Below are 24,194 nucleotides of genomic sequence, written 5' to 3'. Positions count from 1 at the left end.
ATCAGAAACAGCATTGCTCCTTGAATAATTAGCATAAATAGATAATGGATAGTTTAAAACTTTTGCAAGTATGGTATTATTGCTAAAAGATATGCAAGATTTGGAATTATTGAATAAAAGCTGCAAAACTGGGAGCTGGGTGTCTCATTTGATTGAGAACACGCACCATGTCCAGAGGTTGTGATCATCCTGGGTTCAACTGCCAGTCTGGGGACATTTACTGCATGTTTTTCCTTCTCTGTCTACCTTATTTACTGTTCAATAAAGGCCACTAGCCCCCATCTCCCCCCCGCAAAAGAAGCAAAAACATAATAATGTACTTTGCAAAAGGGCTTTTCATCCAAATTGCATCGCAAAGCACCTCACCTGTGGCAGTGCACAACCAGTCAGCTGGCAGAAGAAAGGTGTAACGATCTGTGTTTTCTGTGTAGTTATTTTTTGAGGTTTTGTGTCCTGTGTTCCCCTGTGAGTCTCCACTTTTCTCTTACAGTTAAAAACGACTAACATGGCTGTTTGCCCATATCTGGAATGGTGGAAAACTGGAAATTAAAGGAGCACCGACCATCATTTATGTTGAAGTGTCGCTCAGTAAGCATTTCCAAGCTGCAGGTGTTGCGACTGTAAAGCAGCTGACTGCAGGCTAGCAGATAGATCAATAATACACCAGCTAATGTCAGCGTATAAACTTCCAGTATTCTGCATATTAAGTATTTGAAAATACTAGGTTTAATAAGTTTTTATGGTAGATTTTGTGCTGCACATGCAACATACTACATTGTTGATCAGTTCATTAGTCACTTTTCTGTTTTCAATAAAAGCCATTAGACCTTTTTTTTTTAAAATGCAAAAATAATGTGAAATAGTCAAGATGCATACTGCCAATCAACTGGCCTCAAATAACACGGCGGCTGCGATTCTGTTGAATTTGCACGTTGACCAGCACGTCCATCTTAAAATACACCATGGATTTATATCTGGCCATCCTTTATCTCACCTATTTGCAGCTGAGCTGGTACAGGGGAGGGTCTGGAAAAGGTGCCAACTCAAAAGACTGACAGCAGGATTAGCAGCTCGGGGACTTTAAAAGCAGACGCTCAGACCGGGAGAGGAGAAACGAACAAGCTCATCACACAGCTTCTAAAAAACACTGAACAACAAGGTGAGATGACTACAATTTAGTCGACTCTTCTGCAGTTTTACGTCTTTGACAATCTGTTCTTCATAGATATGTTAAAAGGGTTTTATATGTAGAGAGAAAGTGTAGCTGTTAGTTACTTTTCCCTTTACTTGTGCTGATAGAAATAGAGCCGCACAGACGCCTTGAAAAGCGTTTCCGAACTCTGCATCTCTCAAGCTACCCAGTGTTTTTTTTCATTGCAGTTCGTCATCCATTTAGTTTTTAAATTGTTACTTGGGATTAGAACTTGGAACCCAGAAAAACTACCTTAACAACTACTTTTTGGACTCTTATTCTTCCAAACCAGAAAAGAAATTAGACCAGAGGATACTTACTTATACTTATCTACCAACCCTGAATAGGAGTATCTAGTTTATTTACTTATTTACTTTGGATCAACATTATTAGCTTTTTCTTCTTTTGCTCTTTCCTTCGGTTTGCTATTTTGTTTGTATTTCCTTTTAATTCCTGTAAAGCACTTTGTATTGCCTTGTTGCTGAAATTGTGCTATAAAAATTAAATTGCCTTTACCTTTTGATTAGCTTCTTTATTTGTAAACTGGACAAAAATGAAGGACATGTTTGTGAAATTGTAAGGCACAAGATAGGTGGAAGAAAACTTGGGAAGAGGCTTATGTATTTCTTTCTTTCTTCGCTTTCAGTGACCAAATAAAAATGGCAGACGTCGCAACTCCCGCTGAGAAGAAGGCCCCTCCCAAATTCAAGCAGAGGGCCGCTCGTACCTTCAAGAGCAAGGCACCTAAACCAGGCCAGAAGGGGTGAGAACCTGAAAGATTCACTTTGATATTTTAGGCCACATTTCCAGCCTTCAGGTTTTCCGTTTGTGCTAATCAAAGCTTCTCTGTTTCTTTGATTTAGTTTTGGAGATGACATTCCAGGCATGGAGGGCCTTGGCACAGACTTCACAGTGGTCTGCCCATGGGAAGCCTTCGGCGACATGGAGCTCAGCGACTTGGCGAAATATGGAATTGTTTAGCCCTCCTTCCTTTGCCTTCACCCTTCTTGCCACTGTTCTCCCCCATGTGGTCCTAATGTTGTTCCTCAGGTGGATAATCTATTACCTTCATGCTGCACAGATGAAGCAGCTTTTGATGTTGTAGAGGTTTGACCTGGAAATAAAAGAGGAATCCCTTCTGCACTTTATTTGTTCCCTGCCTTTCCATATGTTTCTTTCTTTCTTTTTTTAAATCTTGTGTTTATCTCTGCCTCCCTTTTTCCTCTCTTCCTGTCTCTATCTTCCTTACACCCAGTTCTTTACGCACAAAGGGAAGGAAACCGATAGAATGTTCTCCGTGTATTTTCAATGTAACAAAAGGGACTTTGAAATCCGTCACTGCGATACCTCAGGAGTGTTACAATCTTCTCCTCTTCCACCCATTCTCTTCGAGGCTGCCGATTCAACACGAGCAAATTCCTGTTGCACAGCCGAACGTCATGTTGGTCTTCCATCAGAGATATGTAAATCACATTATGCTTTAGCAAAGGATACCATCTCTGTCTGAGTCGAGAAAAACTGTTGCAGCAAAAGCAATAAATGTGAGTGCTTTGCACAAAACATCTATCTTCGTCTCTGACTTTATTACCACCGAAGGCTTTGCTGATTATGATTATTGCAGCCGTTAGGAGTCAGTGAAGCAGAAGCTGGGGTTAAAAGCCAAATTTGTTCTGGTGCCAGGTTATGGCAGGTTGCTGAAAGGTATAATTAAACAACTCATCCATCCATCTACACTATCTGCTTTTTATACCTACTTAACCCGGTGCCGGGTCGTAGAGTCACTGATGCCTATCTCCAGCAATAGATATAAAGAAATTGCCAGTACATCACATTAAACAGCTCTCCTCTCTCTACGTAGACCAAAAATAGCACTCATCGTCATTTTGACAAGAAGGAATGCAACTAAATTAAAGAAAATATTAATTATTTAAAAGTTTCTACACCTACGACTCAATTTAAAACATTTAATCGCTGAAAGTGTTGCGAACTGTTTACAGCCCTGCACCACTCTACTGGACAAATCTATGTCGTAATATGAGTACAAAACTATAGAAGTCCAACAGCAACACTTAGCTTGTTGCTACAAAAACTAAAATAACAAGCCTGTGTTGTCCAGCCTTTCAGTCCACTGCTAGAAGAGCACTAGCTTTGTAAAAACCAGCCCCTTATTCTACACTTCGGCTATTGCCAAACGATTGCTTCCTGGAGGCACGGGCTCTGCTGAAGTTTTAAATTTAACCCAAACACCAACATTTGTCCATGACGTATGTAATGCACCAGTTACGAATGCTAAGAAGCTTACCAAAAATTACCTGCACTGTAAACAACCACGTTCCACTGCGAAGACAGAAGGTGCTGAGCCAAACCAGACGGCTGTTAATGTTAATTCGATATTTGGAAGTGTGACCAACATAGACTCAATGGCTTCGTTCACTTCCACTGCTGCCATTGTTAAAACCACAGCCAGACTACAATTCCAAAACAGAGCAGAAAATTGACGTCATCATTCATAACTTCTCCTTGTGTTCCCTGATTGGCCCAGTAGATTTTCTACAACAGAAATCAAGCTCAGTGGGAGAAAGTTCAGACTGAAGTGAGATGAGAATGGAACCGGAGGGCTTAGCCAGGCAATGGTCAGGCTCTGACATCACTGTTTGAGTTTTTGTGCTTTCTATACAACTCTAACTGATTGGTGGTTGTGCATCAGAATCCTTAATTAAAATCATATTTAACAGTGAATAAAAATCATCATCATCTTTGAAAATCACAATATTGAGAAGCTATTTTTATTTTTTTTATGGATAGTTTGCCATTTGCTTGCGCCAACAACTTTGTCTCTGGCCTCTGTAAAGCATTATGTGTTGGTGTCTTTGCATCAGTTAGGTGTTCAAACCCCTAAAAAAAGGAGGACACAGATGGCACATTTCCCTGTGTGCTGTGGCATGACAATGACAGACACTGGCTTGTCGGGTAATTTCACTGTGACCTGAAGCAGATGCATGTAAAGGTGGGTGGGGAAAGTGGAGGACCTGTCACACGGCTTAGCTGAGTGGGATGAAAACATTTCAAGACTGAAGAAGTAAAGTAAAGGGAAAGAGAAGCCATGTGTAGTGAATTAGTGAACATACTTGTCCTAGAGACAGAAATATCAACGAGACAGTGAAGTGGTAGAAGTATTTAAGTAAATGTGAAAAACTATATATGTGCTTATATACTTGTGAAAGTAAATCTGTTGGGCTTTTCCTTGGTACTCAGCCACATAAAACAAAAAGGCAAAAAGGAAATTTTAGGGAATCTTCAATGTGCCTGAATTTGTGTTCACCACTCAAATCTTCAGAAATCGGTCCCAAAGCTGATTATCGCATCTCTTTTTCAATCCCGACGAGGTGAACGTGTCCAACGATTCACATAGACGTTTTACATTTACAAGAGTTTACAGAAATAATAATATTTTCCGCTTTTTTGTTTGCTAAATTTATAGAAGGACAATCCGAGCAGAGTAACAGAGAAAGACTAGCAAAAACATAATACAAAAATACCTGTAATACAGAATCTTGATACATTTTGGGTTGTGGTACCTTATTGTATTCACAGCATCTTCTTATTGAGCTCCTACTTTCTGATAGAAACAAAGGAGACAATTCTTTGTGGTGGATATGAGATTTCCTCTCTGCAATAACAAATGGACTCCTCAGAGGTTGGCAGGATAACAAAACAACAGGACGCTGCCAGTGTGTTGGAGTATTATTTTCAGTTTAATGTGCCATTTTCTAAATTCAGCCACTCTCATGTTTACTTGCTGGTACCTGGGATCAAAATAACAATCTGCCTGTTGTCTGTCTCCACTGGCAATAGGATTAAATTTAGAAAGTCACAGACAGAGCATGCGTGGTCATCATGTTGGATTAATTAGTTTGTAAATCTGCCTTTGTGCTTCAACTGGATTTGTTCTTATCATTAACAACTCTGCAAAGATTAACTCCTGATAGCCACAGACCACTTGGAGACGCCTGGACTTCTCTGCCCTGGAGCATCCACGAGGAACAAAGTGTTCGGAGTAAATCGTTAGGCACATTCAGGCTGAAAGTGAATATAACTGTTGCATTATTTCCTTAACAACATGCAGCACAAATATAATTTATTCTGTCTACTGTGAAAGCTTTGGGAAAATGATGCATTTGCAATTCATAAATCTGAGGTCTGAGTCATCACCCTGCCACTCAAACTGCTGCCACACACACACCGTTACTCTGCATCCTTGTTAATGTTGTTTACAAGGAATGTTTTCTGTGGGAGTCCCAAAAATATGCCTGCAGGGGATAAGTATGCAGGCGTCACCTTTTTGCGAGATGCCTTCCTGGTGTCACATTATGAAAAGTCCCTCAACAGGAGGTCTAAGCAGATTGGACGCAGGGAAATTGGAATGTATTGTAAATGATCCAGTATTTTCAACAGTTCAAGTAGAAATCCAAACAACATGAAAAGTTAAGATGTTGCTTTTCAGACTTTTCTGAGCTCACCTTTTTGTTACTTATTTTTCTTTGTTTTTTTGTTTTTTTCCAAAGTCCAAAAGACTACCTTTGCCTCAGGTAAGAATATCCAGCTTTGGAATAAAGGATTACCCCCGAAAATGCTCCGATAAGTTGTTTTTGATGACTGTATGTGGTCAATTTTCACATCAGTGAACGCATGTCAAGCCAATGTGTTGCCAGTTGCAACATTAAAACTGACGTAAATGTTTGTTTTCATATTTGTTTTCTGTCCAAACAACACCCAACCGTTCAAGCTGTTCAATTCAGGCAATTAGAAAACAAGACAAACTGCAGAGCTTCCAAAGGTGCTGTTTGTCACGTTGGCCTGACATGACACCATCATTCTTCACACCGAGGCTAAGTGAGCAGCTAACAGCCTAATAGGATTGGGATTGGCCCATGTAGGTCAAGGCAGGCAAACGCTCCAACTGCTTGTTCTGAGTCTTTGTTTCTATTTCTGCTGAATCTATCTTCATCTAAAGCCGTCCTCATTCGCTGGTGACCCAAACAGAGCAGAACCTCAGATGCTTTAGATGTTTTCATGCCTTGACAACCAGAATGTGAATCACACGCATGATCATCTTTGGTCCGGATGTTTTCCTTCCTTCTCTTCTTTTCTTGAGCTTCTTAAAAAAGACAGGAAGAAGGAAAAATTGGAAAATACAACTAAATATGATAGATAAAAAAAAAAAAACATTTTGTGGAAAAAAAATAGGGCAACCATTTAATGTGTAGCTTTTTAATAAATGTTCCCATATTAATACATGTATTTTTTAATCAAGAAAAATTTAAAGGTACATAACCAGCAAAAAAAAACAAAAAAAAAAAACATCTCTAGTTTGTGGAAAAATACATTAATAACATTCTCTATTTGAAATGATTCAATTTTAGATGGATCTGTACAAAGAAGGTTAGAGCACAACAGAAGTATCATGCTTTGTCTCCTTTCTCTCTCGCATACATCCATCCTCGTGTTTTCTTAGAAAGGAAGGCTTTTCCTCCTTGCACAGGTCACACCAAAGTTCAACATTGGTTGTCTCGGAATGCAGACATGCATTTCAACATCAAGAGCGGCAAGAACCTGTGGGCGCCATAAAAACTTTGGTGTTTTTTAGTGTTTCTTTTAGCACGTCGCAGTCCGCTCTAAGGTTGAACTCGCCTGGCTGGCTAGGCCCTGGGATGCTGGCAGCTGTTTTGAAAGCTGTGAAACGTCAGGAAAGTGAGAATGTGTCTGACAGCAGGAACAGAGACACAAGGTCAAAGCTGATTGATAATTTTACTACAGTAGTAAAAATGTTGACAGCAGCACATGGATTTTATTTTTGCATTATGACAGACTAACTGCAAAGTCATCAGGGGTTATTTGAATAAATAATAGGACACGTTTGTGTTTTATTGGTAAGCCACACAAAAACTTTGCACACATTTTCAGAATTTTAAAATGCTTTACTTGACTGTGTGCAGTCTGATGGCACAGTGCATAGGCTGCTTACTCCCCCCCCCAGAAAAAACACATGTTGTATTAGTGAACAGCAACAACGATCAAGTGCATTAAAAGAGGAAACATGGCACTTTTGAAATTACTCATATGTAAAATTTTAGATTAATCGTTCACATCCCACCTCGTTCCGTCTTTTGCTGCAATATTGTTGTGAATAAGTTGTCTGCTTTCACTTTTTGTATAGGTTCTGTTTCTCACTGTCAAGCTACTCTATCCTGAGCCTTTAGGGTAGCATGTGTGAGTTGTATAAGTGAGCAACAGTCTGTGCCAGAAGATCACCCACACACACACACGCACGTACACACACACACACACACACACACACACACACACACACACACACACACACACACACGGAAGCTGTGATAAAGCCAAAATAAGGGTAGAGGTTATGTAATTGATGGTCGAGAAATAACCCGGCCTTAGTCTTATTAGCTGTAATCTGTGATCCTCGGGCTCACCTGCATTACATCACTGACGCTTGAAGCTAAACCTTACTCTCTGTCTGCACAGTGTCAGCTCTGGCTGCTGCTGAGCTGTGACCACCCACACTGATCGCTACCAAGAGGGATTCGAAAGAGTTTAAAACTGAGACAGGAAGGAAGAATTAAATGCAACAGCTGCATTTGTGAGAGAATAGGTGGAAATAAATGACAGAAAATGTATGATATTGTATTAAAACATAGTTTTATAAATGTCAGATAAGGTCTTGTTGCATGAGTTTTTGGGGGGGGCGGGAAGAGAAAATCATGGACAATTTTTTTAAAGCAGATTGAGATACAGACACTGTGACTTATTTACCACCCAAGAGATTAGATATTTTATTTCAAACAAACAAATGTTCCCACCTTGCTCAGGATCAGGGGAGGAATTGCCACAAACGTAACATGTATCATGTCCCAGTGGTTCCTGTGGACCTTGCGGTGCATATACATTACAGTATGGCTGCCTGTGGGTTCTGGAGACCATGTGACCTGTTCTTCATTGGCGCTCTACAGAGGAGTGGTGACAGATTGAGGACACCAAGATCTCTCCAAGTTCCAAGTTTGTGGAGGCTTTTTAATCTCTGCATGAGTTCATCTTCACAAGACGATTGTTTCAGACAACATCTACTTTTTATCTAGGCAGATTTTTTACAATTGCTGACTTATGACTCTGTAACTTAGTATTAATTTATTTTCCTCTTTCATTACTGGATATTACAGCCAGGAGTGTTTCACATTTTTCTGATTTTTCTGATCATTTTTTTTCTATTCTGGAATTTGCATTTAAAGGGCCTACACACTTTTGTATTTTCTGAAAGCAGACTGCTTTCGCTTGTTTTCACATGTATTCCCCTGCGTCCACCATAGTTTGACAAGAACAATGTTTATGAGCAGCACCAGCCTTAAGAGAAACCTGACCTGTAATTTCATCCTAAGCATCGTCCTTTGTGAGCCTGTGGAACATTTAACACTATTCCTGAAGGAGTTTGACATGTCGGATTTATTTCTGTCCTTCCTGTTCTCTTTGTGTCAGGAATGCTGTAAACGCCAGCTTTACTGCTGGCAAAGCGTCTGTGTCAGCACTTCAGTAACTTTAATTACTCTCGGATACGCTAAAAAAAATAAAGTTGGGGAGACGTTTATTTTGAGCAGAAGGCAGCAAGTTTAAAGGATAAAACATATTCGATTACATCACACACATTGGGGAAAAGGTAAAAACATAATTGATCGTACTGAGATGTACTGCAATTTCTCTAATTTTGATAAATCAGATTCAAACAAAAATCAGATTTACATGTTTTGGATACTATTTATTTAATTCAAAATTTGTCTTGACTCACTATCATATGTTTAACTAACTGCCTGTTGCACTATCAGTCCAGATTTGATCTACCACTTTGTCCTGCTGCTGCTCTGGACAGACCAGTGCCTGTGAAATCAAACCTTTTACCTTTGGATCTGCATGCATACCTTATTTTAGTCTAATCCTCCAAGTAGTTGAACCTGTCATGGGAGTAAATGTGTTTTAAGACACTGACTTTGCTTTTTTGCTTTGGCGATTTATTTGGAGGTGTTGACATGTTGGTTGAAGAAGTTTAGCAATATTTCCTGAATTGTTCTTGTGTGCTGGTTGATATTTCTGATTATCTGATATGTTTATATTCCACTTCCTCTCCAGTCTCTGAACAGTTTAAGGATCGCTTGTCTTCTGGTTCCTTAAAATTCTCAAAGTTTCCCACCAAACCTTTTTATCACTGCTGTGTGTGTCTGTCTCTTATTTAGAGAGCACTTGTAAACCTACTTCTGGATAAGACAAAAAAGGGCACAACCGGAATAGGTTTTCAAAAGACCACTCATTTTCTTCGAAGTCTTTTTATAACATGTATTTAGATTTTAATGATACAAAGGGAAAATCTCTGAGGTTCCCAATTAAATGTTCATCAAGCTTTTTTGCGTAATTTCAAGTGTAGCAATATTTTTTCCCAAAATGAAGCTACTGTTCAAGAAAAAGTGCAGTTATATGTTACCTCTATTGCCTTTTTCTTAATAAATGCCATCTTGAATAGATGTACCTTTGTTAATATTTTGAACACTTTCAGCATCAAGAAAACATTTTTTTTTTAGTTGTTTGACTGTAACTTTTTCTGGTCATTTTTAAATATTCAATCATAAAATGCTGTCTGACATTAAATCAAACTAAGCCTTTTATTGCCTTTGGTCAGTATTTCTATTTGCTAAATACCAGATTAACGAGAGACAATTTAATAATAATATGTGTAATGAGTTTACGCATATTATTATTTTGCATGGTTTCCTTTAAAAACTGATAACTTGAGTTAAGCTTTCTTGGTATCCCACAACTAACAATCATTTGCTGGAATTTTGTTGCTGTGTGTAATTTGCAAACTGTAATCTGGTCATTTCAGAGTAACGGCTTCGATCTCCCTGAGTGGCTTTTCAGTCCATGTTTAGCACTTATTTACCTACTTCAAACAGAATCTTCACAATGTATTTTGCTTTTGTCCCACGGTTAATGCACCTATCACATCTCATCTCTGGGACACAGAATCCGTCTCTGCTGATGGCCAGACGTTTCCAAAATGTCTATACCTGCATAAACTGAAGCATCAGGCATCTGACATTTGGACACACCATTCTCTTACTCATGTCTTGACAGCTTTTTTCAGATTTTTTTTTGTTGATAATTAGTTACTGATGGTACCCTAACATGCATCTACCGGTGTGCATCCAATCATCTCAAATGTAAATAAATCAGAAGCCATCAAAGAGAGGACATCGTCATCTGGGCTTTCCCAAATAATTCAAAGGCATAGTAATGTCACTATGTGTAAAAGCTCTGAATATAAAGAAGTTAATAAACAACAATTATGTTTTATAATAATGTTTTTTTTTTTTTTAGAAAACAGAAATAATGTTGGGAACAATAATGTCAAAACTGGAAAAGTTTGGTGTTAATGTCAGAGAGTGAGATGGCTGTGTTCTGCTAGGAGGTAAATAAATGGGATACGTTTCCATCATGTGGTGAAAGTAGAAAACTGCGCTTTGCTTGAACTTGGTGCTTCACTCCTCACACAAGCTTCCTAAATACTGACTGCAACTTCTCTGCATGTTTCTCAGATTAAAAGTGCAAATAAAAGTGCAAACATTTAAAGAATGTGAACATGTGATGGAACCAAATGAAAGAACGGTGGAACCGACCATGTGAGCTTTGATACTGTCATCCCTACGTTACAGTTAGATACGGAGACACACGCACTCACACGTGTCTCCTGTGGCACAGCGACACGTAGTCTAAGATCGCTGATTGTCCGACTTCTGAGGAGCACCTGGATGATTCCCACAAAGCTTCCAATCACAACCCACGGACATTGCTGTGGTCTCTGCTGGCAGCCATGAGGCAACCGTCACAGATAGAGCAGAGGGGACAGAAAAGAACAGACACAGTGTCCTGGGCTTTCCTTGCTTGGCTTTCTCTTTGCCTTCTTCCCTGTGAGCTAAATCGGTCCAAACATGCTGGTCACTCTGTGTTTGACCCTTCTGGTGTCCTCTGTCGTTGCCGCAGAAAAAGGTAAATTGCTTCACATCTTCTGTGAGTTTTTCTGTGCACCTTCTCTAGAACGTTTCCACTCTGATAACACTTTGAACAGTTTTGTGCCTCCCTTAAAGCAACGAGCCACTAGAGATTACTCCTGTGTGTCAATCAGGATATTTGTTCAAGATTCTGATCTGACAATTTGAAGGTCAGGCATTTGCTAATACTGAGTCCCATTTTGACATTTGTGAAATAAGCTCAAAAATATGGAGCTTCAGAGTGAGGTCCCATATAACAGAGTACTTTAAATTAGAATTGCATGGTCTACATTAGTATTAAACTCGTGTCCAACTTAAATCACTCATGATTTTCTGGACATTGTAGTTTCTCAAATCAGTTTTTCTTTTCAGGAACAACTTTTTTTTTTTTCTTCCAACCACAGAACAGTGAAACTTGTATCTTGCTCCAGGGTTATTAAGAGGAACAGTTTGCTAAAATCTAACATTAACATGTTTAGTCTCTGTTTTGATACAATGATTTTTATTGAGGTTCTAGTTAATTGTGCATCAATAAAACTTGCTGAAAAAGTTGTTCTAATTTAAAAAAAAATGTAACGCTTTGCTTTAAACGTCTTAAAATTTGATGTGTAGTGTTTCTGTTCCTCTCTAATCACCTCTCCCACAATAACAAGCGATCTCTGAGTATAGAGCACATGGCATGACCAGCTGGACGCTACAGCCTCGTCACCATACTGGGTAAAAACACTAAGACTGTTGTGGAAAACAAATGGTTTGATCAACATAAATAATTTACTCGTCCTATCAGGTTTTCAAGCTGGTGAGCATGAAAACAACCAGTTTCATACACATTTTCGTTGCTGGTGATGGAGTAGGTATAAATTCACATACAATACAAAAACCAACATCAGAATCAGTATCGCTTCAGTTTCTTCAAGGACTCATTTAAAAATGCCTTAAGCAGGATTGGATCCCAGATTGGATCAGGTCCCAAATAAGACACATCTCTTGTTACTCTGCAGTAAAAATACCTGGAAAGGTTTCAACTAAAATTTACCAATAACATTAACCATTGTTGAAAAGCAAAGTAAGAGAAATTTTGAGTGAGTGTGTTTTGTCCTGATAATGTACGTTTTTTTTTACTTAAGATTCCTTATTAACTTTGAACTGTGTACAAATACATTTAAATGGTTAAAGAGAAAGTCGAGGTCGTTACAATTCCATGGTTTTTTACAACTTGCAGATTGAGTTTAAAAAAAACAAATGTTGAAATTTGTGCCAGAGCTCTTCTTGTTGTGACCATGTATTTTATTCACCTACATTTTGTATTTCTCACTTGTACAGTTATATAAGTGCCTTTTTAGTGACTTCAGTTATTATTCAAAGGACTTATTTCTGCCCTCCCTTATTTTATTAGCGACTTAGAAAACAGGAACGTGTAAATTTGTTTATTTTTATTTTGCATTTGAGTGAAAGGAAACATTTGAACCTACTTGAGAATAAACTGATCTGTTTAAGTGAAGGGAGAAACAGGATTCCTAATGTTAGCATGCTAATCTGCTCATGTTCGAGTTCACCCCAAACCAATCCTGTGCCTTTGTCCAGTCTCACAGCTGCTAGCATTATAACGAGTTTAGTCTGTATGGTTCTGAAAGTGACAGTAGAGCCACTGCAGTCGGTTGCTCACGCCATGTGGCGTCATGTCTTTGTTTCACAGAAAGTGGCCTTCAGAAGCTTGATGATACGGAAGCCGTTAAGGCCTTCATCGACTCCGCTGAAGTGGTGGTCATCGGATTCCTGGAGGTCAGAGGAGTTAATGATGCCTTCAGAAGTCAGCTAATCAGGAGACAGCATCAACTGATCATATTAGAGAACTGGAGGTTTTCACATTTTCTTTCAGGAAAAATCTGTGTGGGTTGTTACTCACTCCCTTTTAACTCTGAAAACCCCTTAATAAGGCCCAGTGCAGCCAACTGACCTCACAAATCACCTCATTAGTAAACAGACTCCACTTGTGTGTAATTTAATCTAACCATAAATCCAGTTGTTCTGTGAAGTCCTTAAAGGTTTGTTGGGAAACATTAGTAAACAAGCAGCATAATAAAAGCCAAGGAATAACAGAAGAGAAGGCAGGGGAGAAACAGAGCTTTTAAGATGATCTCCTGTTGACCATATGAGGCATAAATCCTCAACACAGCTGAATCCCGATCCTTGGATATTTACGTCACATCATCCTCTTTCTTTGCCCTTGCTCATGTCAAATGATCAAAGCCATTATAGTGCTACATCCTAAACAATATGATAATTGCACATCGCTACTGCAAACCCACCAGGACATGACGGTCAACAGGCTGGGTAAGAACATTAATCAGGAAAAGCAGGTTCACGGTAACTCTAGATGAGCTGCAGAGATGCAATGCTCAGGTGGGAAATCTGTTGACAACTACTTGTGGTACATGTCAAAAACCTGAGCTTCATAGAACAGTGGAAGAAAGAAAGTAGTTGAAAGAAGAGTTCTGGCAAAGATGAAAAATGCGAAAAAGCAGCCATTCCTAACCTGATCATTATAATACAATATTCTCACAAATAGATTTTGACGAATGATATACTTCCTGTCACCACACCTCTGGCAGAGAAGAGACAGTGTCCTTCTGTCCAAACTTCCTTGGCCAGACGCTGCTTGTGTGGGAAGACGGAAGAACTAACAGGAAATACATACTAAGACTTGCGGGATTGGCTCGGCAGACTTTTATGTCCGCAACTGCAAAGTGCAGGGAGGAGGTTCACGAGGAGCAGAGTGGAGAAGCGAGAGCATACGAGGATAGCATGGAGCTGGATGCTGGAGGCAACATGAGACCAAAATATTGGAACAGTGACTCACAGAGAATGATCACATGGAGGCTTCAAAATGAAAAATCAGATTGCCAGAGCTCATAAAACAGTGTCTCAAAAATAGCGATGATTCACCCCTCTTTGAGGCAGCCTCCATTTCTCTCTTTAACTTTTCCACTTCTTTTCCCACCGACAGTCCACGGTGTTCCCTGCAACCTCAGACAGTCTTGCCCAGGTTACATAAGATTTATGTCAGAGTGATTACAATTTCGTGGAAGGCGATCAGCAGTCGAGGCCAAGACGGTGCAGAAGCATGTCATGAAGACACACTTTTGAAGAAGTAGGTGTGGATGGTGTGATAAGAGAAGATTGACACCATCTTTTTTTTATTTTTTATTTTTTTAGAATGAGGAGAGCTTTGGATACGAGGAACTTCTGGAAGCTTCACAGAAAGTTGACCTTATCCCTGCAGCCATTTGCACAGTGAAGGAAGTGTGGGCTGACTTCAGCATCTCTTCAGGAACCATCAGCCTCTTCAGAAAAGTGCCTTAAAATATTTAAAGATTTTATGCATGTCTTTAGTATTAGGGATACAGGGGGTTTTGTGATGATGACGATTCTAACTTTGTCCCACGCATCTATCTTGTGATCCAGGTAGATAACCATCAGGAGAACCTAGTTCTTGATGAGGTAAAGACGTTAAAGTCTGATGGACTTGTGAACTTCATCTCCACCAACGAGCTCCGATACATCACAGAATACAACCAAGTGGTGAGTAGCGGTGTTAAACTAGAAAAAAATAAAAATAAAAATTAACTTCTGGACTGATACTGTGAAAAATATTTGATATTTTATACCAATTTTGATACTGCTGCTACATTGTTTGAAAGGACTGGAGTCTTTCGAATGAAGATTAGAAAAATGCACCCAATTACAGTTAAATAATATTTTCTTTATTTAACCAGGTAAACCCCATTGGGATCTAGATCTCATTTTATGTAACACACAATGTATTTTCTTAATTAACACAAAATCAGCAATTAATACAAATTGACGACTCAAGTCAAGACAAAATGACAATTATTTTCACAATAAATTTTCACAATAAACTCCAAATAAAAAAATAGGAGGGAAACAGTTAGTTGCTCAAAAATTTAAAACGTGTTCAGTGTCCTGCAAAAGAATTTAAACTACTTGAATTTTCTTGAATTTTTTGTATTCTACTGAATTTTATTGGTAGACCAACACAAAACATTACATAACTGAACTAGAGGGAAAGGGCTTTAAAATGTGTTCATGACTAAAAGTCCAAAAGGTGGATCTTTTATTTATATTCAGCCCCTCAGAGTCAGCACTTTATTGGACCACCTTTCACTGCATTTACAACAGCAGATATTTCAGGGTATCGTTTCGACCAGCTTTCCATATTTCATGTGCAATGTTTGTTCTCCGCCACACATTTTAAAACAAAAAAAAAAAAAAAAAAAAAAAATCTGGTTTCACCTGACTAGTATCTTCCTCTACATGCTTGCAGAGTCTCCTGAAAAGCTTTAGCCAGATAGATTCTCCCAGGAGAGCTGTGGATCTCAGCAGCTCCTCCAAAGCTACCGTTGGCCTCCTGGCTGTTTCTCTGATTAATGATCTCCTTGCTGGTGTTTTTCAGTGTAGGTGGAGAGAAATATTCAGGGTTTCATGTTACTGTTTGTTCTCTTACACACTTCTGAGATTTATATTATACAGGAGGGTTATTTGCTTATCAAACAACTCCGGAACTAATTAGTTGCAAGGGATTCAATTTGGAAAAGAATAAAGGAAGCTGAGTACATATTGTATATAAACCACTAAACATTTTTAATTTCATGTATCATTTTCCTTTCTACATCAGAATTATGCATTGCTTTGTAATGGTCTTTCAACTAAAATCCCAGCCAGGTTTGTGATTGTAATGTGATCAAAAATGGGAAAGGCTGTCATGCAAGAATACTTTTTCAAGTGCTGCAATAGAGCCGGTCAAGTTAGAGGCCCTCAAAGAGCTCCACAAGTGGAAATAGGTATGTCTGGCACCTTAACAGTCTCATGATGTTCAATTGCCTCTCTTTATTTTCCCAGACAGCTGTGGGCCTGTTCAATTCAGAGGTGAAGACACACCTTGTGCTCTTTGCCAACAGGGGGAGTAAAGAATATACCGAGCTCAAGGAGAGACTGGGAGCTCTGGCCCCCGAGTTCACTGGCAAGGTGAAGATATTCCTGAAATATATTTTTTCTAGAGAAAAATAGGTTCACGTTAAACTTCACTTTATAGATGTCAGTGAGTTCAAACAGAAGTATTTGGACAATTAAAGTAAAAGTACTCTCCCAGTAGGCTTTATGGACGTTCTGTCCTAGATAAACGAAGGCATCAGACGTCTGATGTCATGATGTAATTAAACTTCTTTGTTCCAGTTCTTATTCGTGCTTATCAACGGAGAAGTAAAGTCCAATTTCAAGTCACTCAACTACTTTGGCCTGAAGTCAACGGACCTGCCTCGAGTCGGGCTCTATGATAAAGATTCCGACATGAAGTGGCTCCTACCTGAAGGAGAAATTTCCACAGAGCGTGTGCGGGACTTCTGTCAATCTTTCCTAAAGGGAGAACTGAAGGTGAGCCATTATCTGAAACCAGTTTCCTATCTGTGTCATCACTTTATATGAATAATTCCTAACTGTGTGAATACAAGAAAAAATGCCATCATACATAATGAAAAAAAGAAATAAATAAAACAGACACCCAGTTCAATGACTGAATATGAACCGACTTTGGTGGAACTTTAGTGCAACTGACTGAACAAATACTTAATAATTATCATCAAAAAAATAAGTATTTCATTATTTTTTTTCTAAAGTGAAGGGAAAGAAAGCAGTAGCATTGTTGGAAAGCATAACTTGAAGGTAACATTCACCCTCCAAAAGTGACATGCAGAAAATAAATTCACTTTGCATCTTAATTTGTTATCAATCCAGACTAATTGGTTATGGAGGCTAAAGCTCACAGCTCCACTGAAGGCCAAGATTACAGTAAATGCATTTCCATTGACCACATAAGTGCACAAATTGGAATTACAAAAATTAATTGGCTTAATGGAAACATTTCCCAGAAACAATTTTGAAAACACTCACACTTTTTGATGAAAACTTATTGCAAGAGGATGAGGTGGTTTTAGGGTTTATCAAAAATTTTATATTTTGCACAACTGCAACAGAAACACTTTTTTTCTTTTTCGCATCACATGAGTCACATGATCAACAACCGGATGTTGCTACTGGCAGAAAAGACAAAGGAGACGACAGGAAGTGAAAAGGAGGATGACGGCGCAGAATGGTTCTTAATAACTTATCGAGTGAACAAACTTATTCAAGTGATTTTAATTGCATTTTCTTAATTAATCGAAACACTGCAATTGTGAAAGTGTGTTGTTTTTTTCCAACATTAACAGAATATTGACAAACTCTTGCACACATTTGTAAAGAAAACGCAGCTGCTAACATTCTTGAAAATTAGATTTTTAATCTCACGCTTTCTCCAGGTTACATAAGAAAAATGACACAAAAATACGTTTAGGAGGCAGTGCAGCACAAATGATTTTTACTTGTGAAATGGTAACTCAAAGAAGAACAAGAAAATGTTCAGAATATTTGTCACATATCAATAAAGTAATGCTCTTAAATCCCTCTCCTGGTAAATCCGTCACTCTGACCTGAACTTCTTCACATGTGAATTCCTCAATTACTGGCGTATGTCCTCTTACTGCCGTGTCCATTGTAAATAATTATTAGCTTCAGTCTAAATGGCTGCCAAATTCAAAAATGACAATGCTTTATAAGCTGGAAACAATTTAAATTCATTCCTCGCATAACAGAAGCATCTATATGATTTCCTGGCTATAATTTTCTATGTTTGTGTGGGCGGGCATGCGTGCATGAATGCATGTGTGTGTTTGTGTGTGCCAGTTAAAACACAGGAACCCAGCACAGCTGGGCGTAGCAGTTTGGCGGCAAACTGAAGGACGACCGTTTGTGGCTCTAAGTTCTCAAAGCAAACTGTCTCCATAGCACCTCAGCATGTAGAGTGAATTTTTAAAATATCTGGAGAAGATGGATGGATACAAGTCCTTCTGCATGCGTAAATAAGAAATCATCATATTGAACTTTGAGTAAACAACAGGTTGAGGTGTTAGGTGCAATACAATAGTGAACACATCATTGCTTCCTTGATCAAATCTGCACTACATAAACAATCAGAGTCAGTTTGTTTCAAGGACAAACATCATGACAGTAAAATTATGGGATTTTACTTTTATTTTTGGTATTAAGACGACCATCCGGTTCAGTGATCTTAGCTCGGTCCATCTTTTTCCAATTTTGAGCAGCTTCCCTTGAGCACCTATCTTGTCGGCATGACGCTGCCACTACCATGTTTCACTGTTGGAGGCTAAAATAATGTGTTCAGAGTGGTTCGTCTTGTTTCCTAAGACCAGGCGTTTAGTGTTTTTGCATTTAGACCAAAGTCTCATTTGACCTGAACATCTACCGCAACGTGTTTGTGTGTCCAAAGATTTTCATTTATAAAAATGTTTGGAAATCGGTTATTACTTTTTCCCCCCCCTGCACGATAAGGTAATGCTCTGGGATGGCGTTTCAAGTAAGCACATATTCAAATACACTGAAAAGAAGCGACTGAATAAAATGTCAAAAAATTCAAGAAAAAACTATACTTTTTTATCACTCAGCTAAAGCTGTTGTTGACAACAGGATACAAGTTAACTTGTACAATACGTGTAACTGTATGTCACTCACTAAATCCTTTTTTTATTTTTTATTTTCAGAACGTGAAGCAAGCAGGAGAAGAGCCCAAAACAGAACTGTAAAACTCACCCAAAATGTAACCCATCTATTAAACATCAAAATAAAAACAAATATATGAAAAACGGAACACCTGACTCTACTGTCATGCGATTTCCTTTCCTCAGCACAGGTAATGTGGTGGGGGAAAAAAAAAAAAAAAAAAATGTTTACATTCACCTCTTTGCTGGTGCATGTTAGGATTTGTCTGTTTACACAAAGTGTGAGCCAGTCTACGGTCTGGTTAGGCAGCCACAGGTCACTGGCCACAAGTTGCAGTGATGTGGTGGAGTTTGATTTTCTGTCTGCAAATGTTAGCGTCCAAACCACAACACACCAACCTTAGGGAGACTGACAGAAAGCAGACTGGGGAGACGGGAGTGGAGGGAGGCAAGACGGAGTTGCTATTGCTGGTTTTTTTAATTTTGTGGGGTAAAGTATGAAAAAAAAAAAAAAAAAAAGGGAGATCAGGCCAATTTCGAAATCCTCATTAAAAACGCTAAGAAGCCACATTTGTAGCAAATACACACACTGAAGAACTGGGGCATCTAAAATTTCTATATTTGTCTTGAGATCATATGCAGTTCTCTAAATGCGGAGCGAAAGTACGATTATTTCGCCGTAAAAGCTGCAGAAACTCAGTAAAAGAACAACAGATGGGCCGTAGACATCAAGAGAGAAGAAAAGTTTGGGCTTGTCCCAAAAATAATCTGTCAAGCAAGACGGGAATTTCAAGGCCCAGACTGGGATCAGTATAATTAGTAGTGCTGTGCTGCCAAGTGGATACATCCGGCGGAATCAGGGAAGCCTGGCAGGTGACCGTTTCTCAGAGACCAGATGGAAATATGCAGTAAGCAACGCCTGCCATTCGTTTTTGTTTGTGGCTGCGAGTGAGGCAGCTGACAGAGAAAACAAATGTAAAGCTGAGAGGGGTCAAAGGGAACGGACTTGAACATGTGACTTTGGTTTTATAACATCTGATGGCGAAGAAAAACTGTCCCATGTTTTTAGTTTGTTTACTCTTATGGCAGAACATTAAAAATGTCTTTTTTATTTTCTTATATTTTATTTAATTATTGATGTATTCATGTGGTTAAAAAAATAATAAAAGAACAGAACAGATTTCTTCTGTTCTTAAATGTGTCATGTCCTAGAGGACAATTTGTTTTCATCTGCATAAGATCTATGGCTTCTGAGAACAGTTATTTTCCTGCAAGGCATCGATCTGAAACATCCATTTGAAGCTGTATAGAAATTGTTTGAAGATGACAAGACTGATGTTCTGGAATGGCCCAGTCAAAGCCTAGACATTGATCTGATGGTCAAACCTGATTGAAACTTATTAGCACAGTCTCTGATGTGATTGTCACTGAAAGTCTATTCTGACTTGAAGAGGAGAATATTTATGCAATCACTTATTATGCTAATGTTTTTTTATTTTGTAGAAATAAGTTTTCACTTTGATATTGAAGTTTTTTTATTTTTGTTTTTGTAAAAAAAATAAAAATCCATCCATCCATCCATCCATCCATCCATCCATCCATCCATCCATCCATCCATCCATCCATCCATCCAATCAAATACATCGTATAGATACTGTCTACTGCAGCAGCCGCTCCAAGTCTTTTATTATTCCAGATAAAGAACTAAGAACATATTTTGTTCAAGAGGAAATTCAAAAATAAGTTGAAAAGAGTCAAGTCTCTGTTCTTTCTTTGACTTCCTTGTTTTGATCCTTATGTCCATAAGAGAGGATATGCAGATTTCTAATTAGAATACGTCTGAACTTGTTACTGCTAAAATAGAGTAAAATCAATAAAGATGTTTTCTTTGGACCATATTTTTTGCGCTTGAAATATTATTTTTTTTATCTCCGATAATCCGCCTGTGGGATGATCTCCTTTCAGAACGCTCCGTGCTTAGAAAGAGATGATTGATGGCACAGGATCCATTCCACAGTTTGTTTCTCCAGTGGACATGCATGGACCAGCAGGAACATGAAAAAACAGAAAATAAGCACCGCTTGTTGCCGAGCGCCACAGGAGAAACTTGACTCAAGGCAGAAAAGCCCCAGACGCTGTTTTTCCAGCCTCTTTGTGGACATTATAGCAATTGTTTTCTACGGCTTTGTCCCCCCACACACTCTGAAATGCATCCACAAAAATGGAGATTTGAACCAGACACTGAAATTATACAGCGTAAGGTCCAAAACAAATCACTGACACCAGGAATAACGACAGACTGCGATACATTACGGACACGAGGTCACTCTGCAGCAGACGGAGTCTCTCCCCACATGACAGATTAACCTATCAGGGGTCCTCAAGGATATTTATACACGAACCATAAATGGTTGGTGATCCTCACAAGTGCAGCACAGTTTGAGCCAAATTTGCCATCTCCAAATATTTATTTTTATCAAGAAAACCGCAGTAACGGTTACTCTTGAACCGTATCGTATAAACACAACGCTGCAGCCAAAGCCGCATGCAATACGCTTTGCATCCAACACATGGGGCTTGCCTAAATATACCTCCATATACGCTGAAATACCTCAAGTAAGGCCGTGTGTTGGGCCACAGGTCGGTGTTTGGAAGCCGTGGCCGTGCTCTGGATCTCTCCAGGTCCCGGGCCAAGTAGAATCTGGAAATAGTGACTGACTGCGGTTTGAGAGAGACTGAGCAGCACTCTAATTAAGCTCTGTCGCATAATGAGGCTCACTGCTGTTCCATGTCACTCGATTAGTAGCTTGCGGTCGTCTGAAGCTATAGTTTGGGGTTTGTGGGGGTGGGGGATCACATCTGGGGCAAAGAGGGTAGGAGCACAACAGTGATGGGACGAGAAGAGACCTTGTTGTGGAAGACGCAGTGTTCCACTGGGTCTCCCTGATTAGAATCCAATTGCATCTTAGGGGTATATTGTGGAAATCTCGTAACACCACTGTAGACTTGCAGGGCTTGTTGCAATATTTATACTCGGTAATGGAAACTGTGGTTTGAAGAAGATGCACAGAAATGGGAGAAAAGATAAACAAAAAAGGATCAGTTTGAGTTTGATTGCGAGAGAAAAACTGGATTGTTGCTACAGAGAAATTTGCAATCATGCATCAAACTGTGAATTTGATAGTAAATGTGTGCAAAAAGAATCCACTGAATGGTATGGACAGAGGGTATCCAGACTTTTTGATATATGGACCAAAAATTGTCAGGTCAAAAGTAAAAAAAAAAAAAGAGATAAAGTCAAAGTCACCCTTGTGGTAAAAATCTCTGGATAGATGATGGTCTACTTACAAAAACATGATTACTTAAACTCAAATGTGTATCATACACAACATTTTCCATTGTAAGAAATTATGTTGGTAATTGTTTTACCCTGATTAAAAATAAAATCTCTCCATCTGCATCAGCCACCTGCGCTAGACAGGACAAAGTTGTGTTATTCTGTAACTGCAGCTGGGGCCACAAAAAATAAATCCAATAAATCCAAATACTTTGGACACCTCTAGTGTATGTGATTTAACACATTTAGTTAGCTTAACTATAAGAATATACAATGCAATAGAAAAGTCTTCAAACCTCATGAACCTGTTTACCTTTTTCACTTTGCAAACACAAATTTAGTCAACTGCTGTCATTTTTAAATGTTTCATGCTAATATATTTGACAGACAAATTTCAGTGATTTTTTTTTATTTTTTATTTTTATTGGATTTTATGTGACAGACCAGCCACGCAGTTTATAAATTTGAAGTGGAAGGAAAACGATTCACAACTTTGCAACATTTCTCAAGTACAAATGTGGAAAAAGAAAAAAATGGGTGTATATTTTGTATTTTTCTCTGTTATCTCTGCATTAATGTAGCTTTTCTCAGGGGTTTGTTAGGAAACACTGTTGAACAAACAGCATCATGAAGAACAAGAAACACAACAACTGGCAAACAGGTTTGGAAGAAGGTTGTAAAGCAGGATTAAGTAAGGAAACATTATTCCAAGCTTTAAACATCTCGATCCGTGATACAAAATCTAAGTGGAAAAAGAGCATGGCAATCTGCAAACCTTCCAAGACATAGCTATCCAGCTCCACCGGCAATCCAGGCAAGGAGAATATCAATTGAACAAGGATATTCATGGTAACTGACAGTGGTACGAAGAAAGTTACTGTTGAAACAAACTCATAAAAATGTCTGCGTGCAGTTTGTCATGCGCAAGAATTCTGGAAGCACGTGGAAGAAGGCGACCAGGTTAGACCAAAAATGAACTTATCAGGCCACATACAAAACTGTACATTTGATGGAAAACCTGGGAATTTGGTCAGAGTTGATGGTGAAAAGGGAACGGGACAAAAACAGGATAAAATCCTGTCGGATGCTGCAAATGTTTTGAGACCGGGGTTTGAGGTTCACTTTCCAGCAGCAAAACAACCCTAAACATGCATCCAGAGGGACAAAGGAATGCCTCAGATTTATTCATATTTACATATCCGTTTGTTACAATGGCCAAGTCAAAGTTCAAAATTAGATCCTCTTAAGGACTTGTGGCAAGGCTGAAAAAATTATGGTCACAGACTGCCCCAATTAAATTGTCCTGAACCTGAGTTATTTACCCTTAAATTTAAGTTTATGGCTGCACCATAGAAAAATATGAAAAATTCCAGCGGATAGGAATACTCTCATGCAGCACTGAAGAGGTACAAATCCCTGCCATGTAGTTTGCAAACAGGCAAATGAAAGGAATGCTTGTGGCTGTGTACGCTGCATGAGTTTTTCGACTCATTGCCAGAGGTTGCGTGGGTGTTTGTGGGAGCTTTCATGACAAGTGGAAGCGGAAACGTTGATATTCGATTCTCCAGCCAATCAGAGAGTTGGGTTCAATGTGTGGGTCTGGTCTGACAATACAGCCGGACTACAGTATATATTGACCTTGACTTTGGGGACAGAAACAGAACAAGACATCGGAAGAAAAGCAACCGATAAAATAATAGCTTGACTACAGAGAGAACCAAATCTACAAGACACCATGAAGACTCTGGCTCTGCTCTCCATCTGTGCTCTTCTGTCGGTGTGCTGGTCCATGGGAGGTACGGAGAAAAACCTTTGTATCAAATGTTGTTGATGTCAGTGATATGTGTGTGTGTGTGTGTGTGGGTGTGTGAGTGTGTGTGTGTGTGTGTGTGTGTGTGCGTGTGAGTGTGTGTGTGTGTGTGTGT

At 39.0% G+C, this 24,194-nt stretch overlaps 3 protein-coding genes across 4 annotated transcripts in view; all 3 read left to right on the top strand.

Moving 5' to 3' along the window:
• Positions 1 to 1,056: 1,056 nt before the first annotated feature.
• Positions 1,057 to 2,184, top strand: LOC106963885 (retinal cone rhodopsin-sensitive cGMP 3',5'-cyclic phosphodiesterase subunit gamma). Its single transcript, XM_015059085.1, has 3 exons — positions 1,057 to 1,154; positions 1,837 to 1,955; positions 2,056 to 2,184. The coding sequence occupies exons 2-3, from the start codon at positions 1,852 to 1,854 to the stop codon at positions 2,171 to 2,173; spliced, it is 222 nt and encodes a 73-aa protein (XP_014914571.1). The 5' UTR covers positions 1,057 to 1,154; positions 1,837 to 1,851; the 3' UTR covers positions 2,174 to 2,184.
• An 8,929-nt stretch (positions 2,185 to 11,113) lies between these two features.
• erp27 (endoplasmic reticulum protein 27) lies at positions 11,114 to 19,078 on the top strand. The gene is made up of 7 exons (XM_015058545.1): positions 11,114 to 11,299; positions 12,998 to 13,083; positions 14,518 to 14,655; positions 14,767 to 14,883; positions 16,222 to 16,347; positions 16,555 to 16,752; positions 18,975 to 19,078. The coding sequence occupies exons 1-7, from the start codon at positions 11,242 to 11,244 to the stop codon at positions 19,014 to 19,016; spliced, it is 765 nt and encodes a 254-aa protein (XP_014914031.1). The 5' UTR covers positions 11,114 to 11,241; the 3' UTR covers positions 19,017 to 19,078.
• Positions 19,079 to 23,920: 4,842 nt separating this feature from the next.
• bglapl (bone gamma-carboxyglutamate (gla) protein, like) overlaps positions 23,921 to 24,194 on the top strand; it is a 4,888-nt gene continuing 4,614 nt past the window's right edge. Inside the window, exon 1 of one of the 2 annotated variants that reach the window (XM_015051073.1) lies at positions 23,921 to 24,065. In XM_015051073.1, coding sequence (XP_014906559.1) covers positions 24,005 to 24,065 — 61 coding nt within the window. In that variant the 5' untranslated portion in view covers positions 23,921 to 24,004. The remainder of the gene's footprint in view (positions 24,066 to 24,194) is intronic. The other variant, XM_015050994.1, reaches the window with a different exon arrangement.

This window comes from Poecilia latipinna, unplaced genomic scaffold (assembly GCF_001443285.1).
Source record: "Poecilia latipinna isolate Pla-1442-1.1 unplaced genomic scaffold, P_latipinna-1.0 Scaffold4, whole genome shotgun sequence".
NCBI classification, from domain to species: Eukaryota; Metazoa; Chordata; class Actinopteri; order Cyprinodontiformes; family Poeciliidae; genus Poecilia; species Poecilia latipinna.
This window is presented reverse-complemented; position numbering and strand designations above follow the sequence as displayed.

Excerpts from the sequence above, each read along its gene's own strand:
- LOC106963885 (XM_015059085.1), top strand. The coding sequence starts at position 1,852 with ATGGCAGACGTCGCAACTCCCGCTGAGAAGAAGGCCCCTCCCAAATTC. Across the intron at positions 1,956-2,055 it reads CCTAAACCAGGCCAGAAGGG|TTTTGGAGATGACATTCCAG; the intron begins GTGAGAACCTGA and ends TCTTTGATTTAG.
- erp27 (XM_015058545.1), top strand. The coding sequence starts at position 11,242 with ATGCTGGTCACTCTGTGTTTGACCCTTCTGGTGTCCTCTGTCGTTGCC. Across the intron at positions 11,300-12,997 it reads TGTCGTTGCCGCAGAAAAAG|AAAGTGGCCTTCAGAAGCTT; the intron begins GTAAATTGCTTC and ends TTTGTTTCACAG. Across the intron at positions 13,084-14,517 it reads TGGTCATCGGATTCCTGGAG|AATGAGGAGAGCTTTGGATA; the intron begins GTCAGAGGAGTT and ends TTATTTTTTTAG.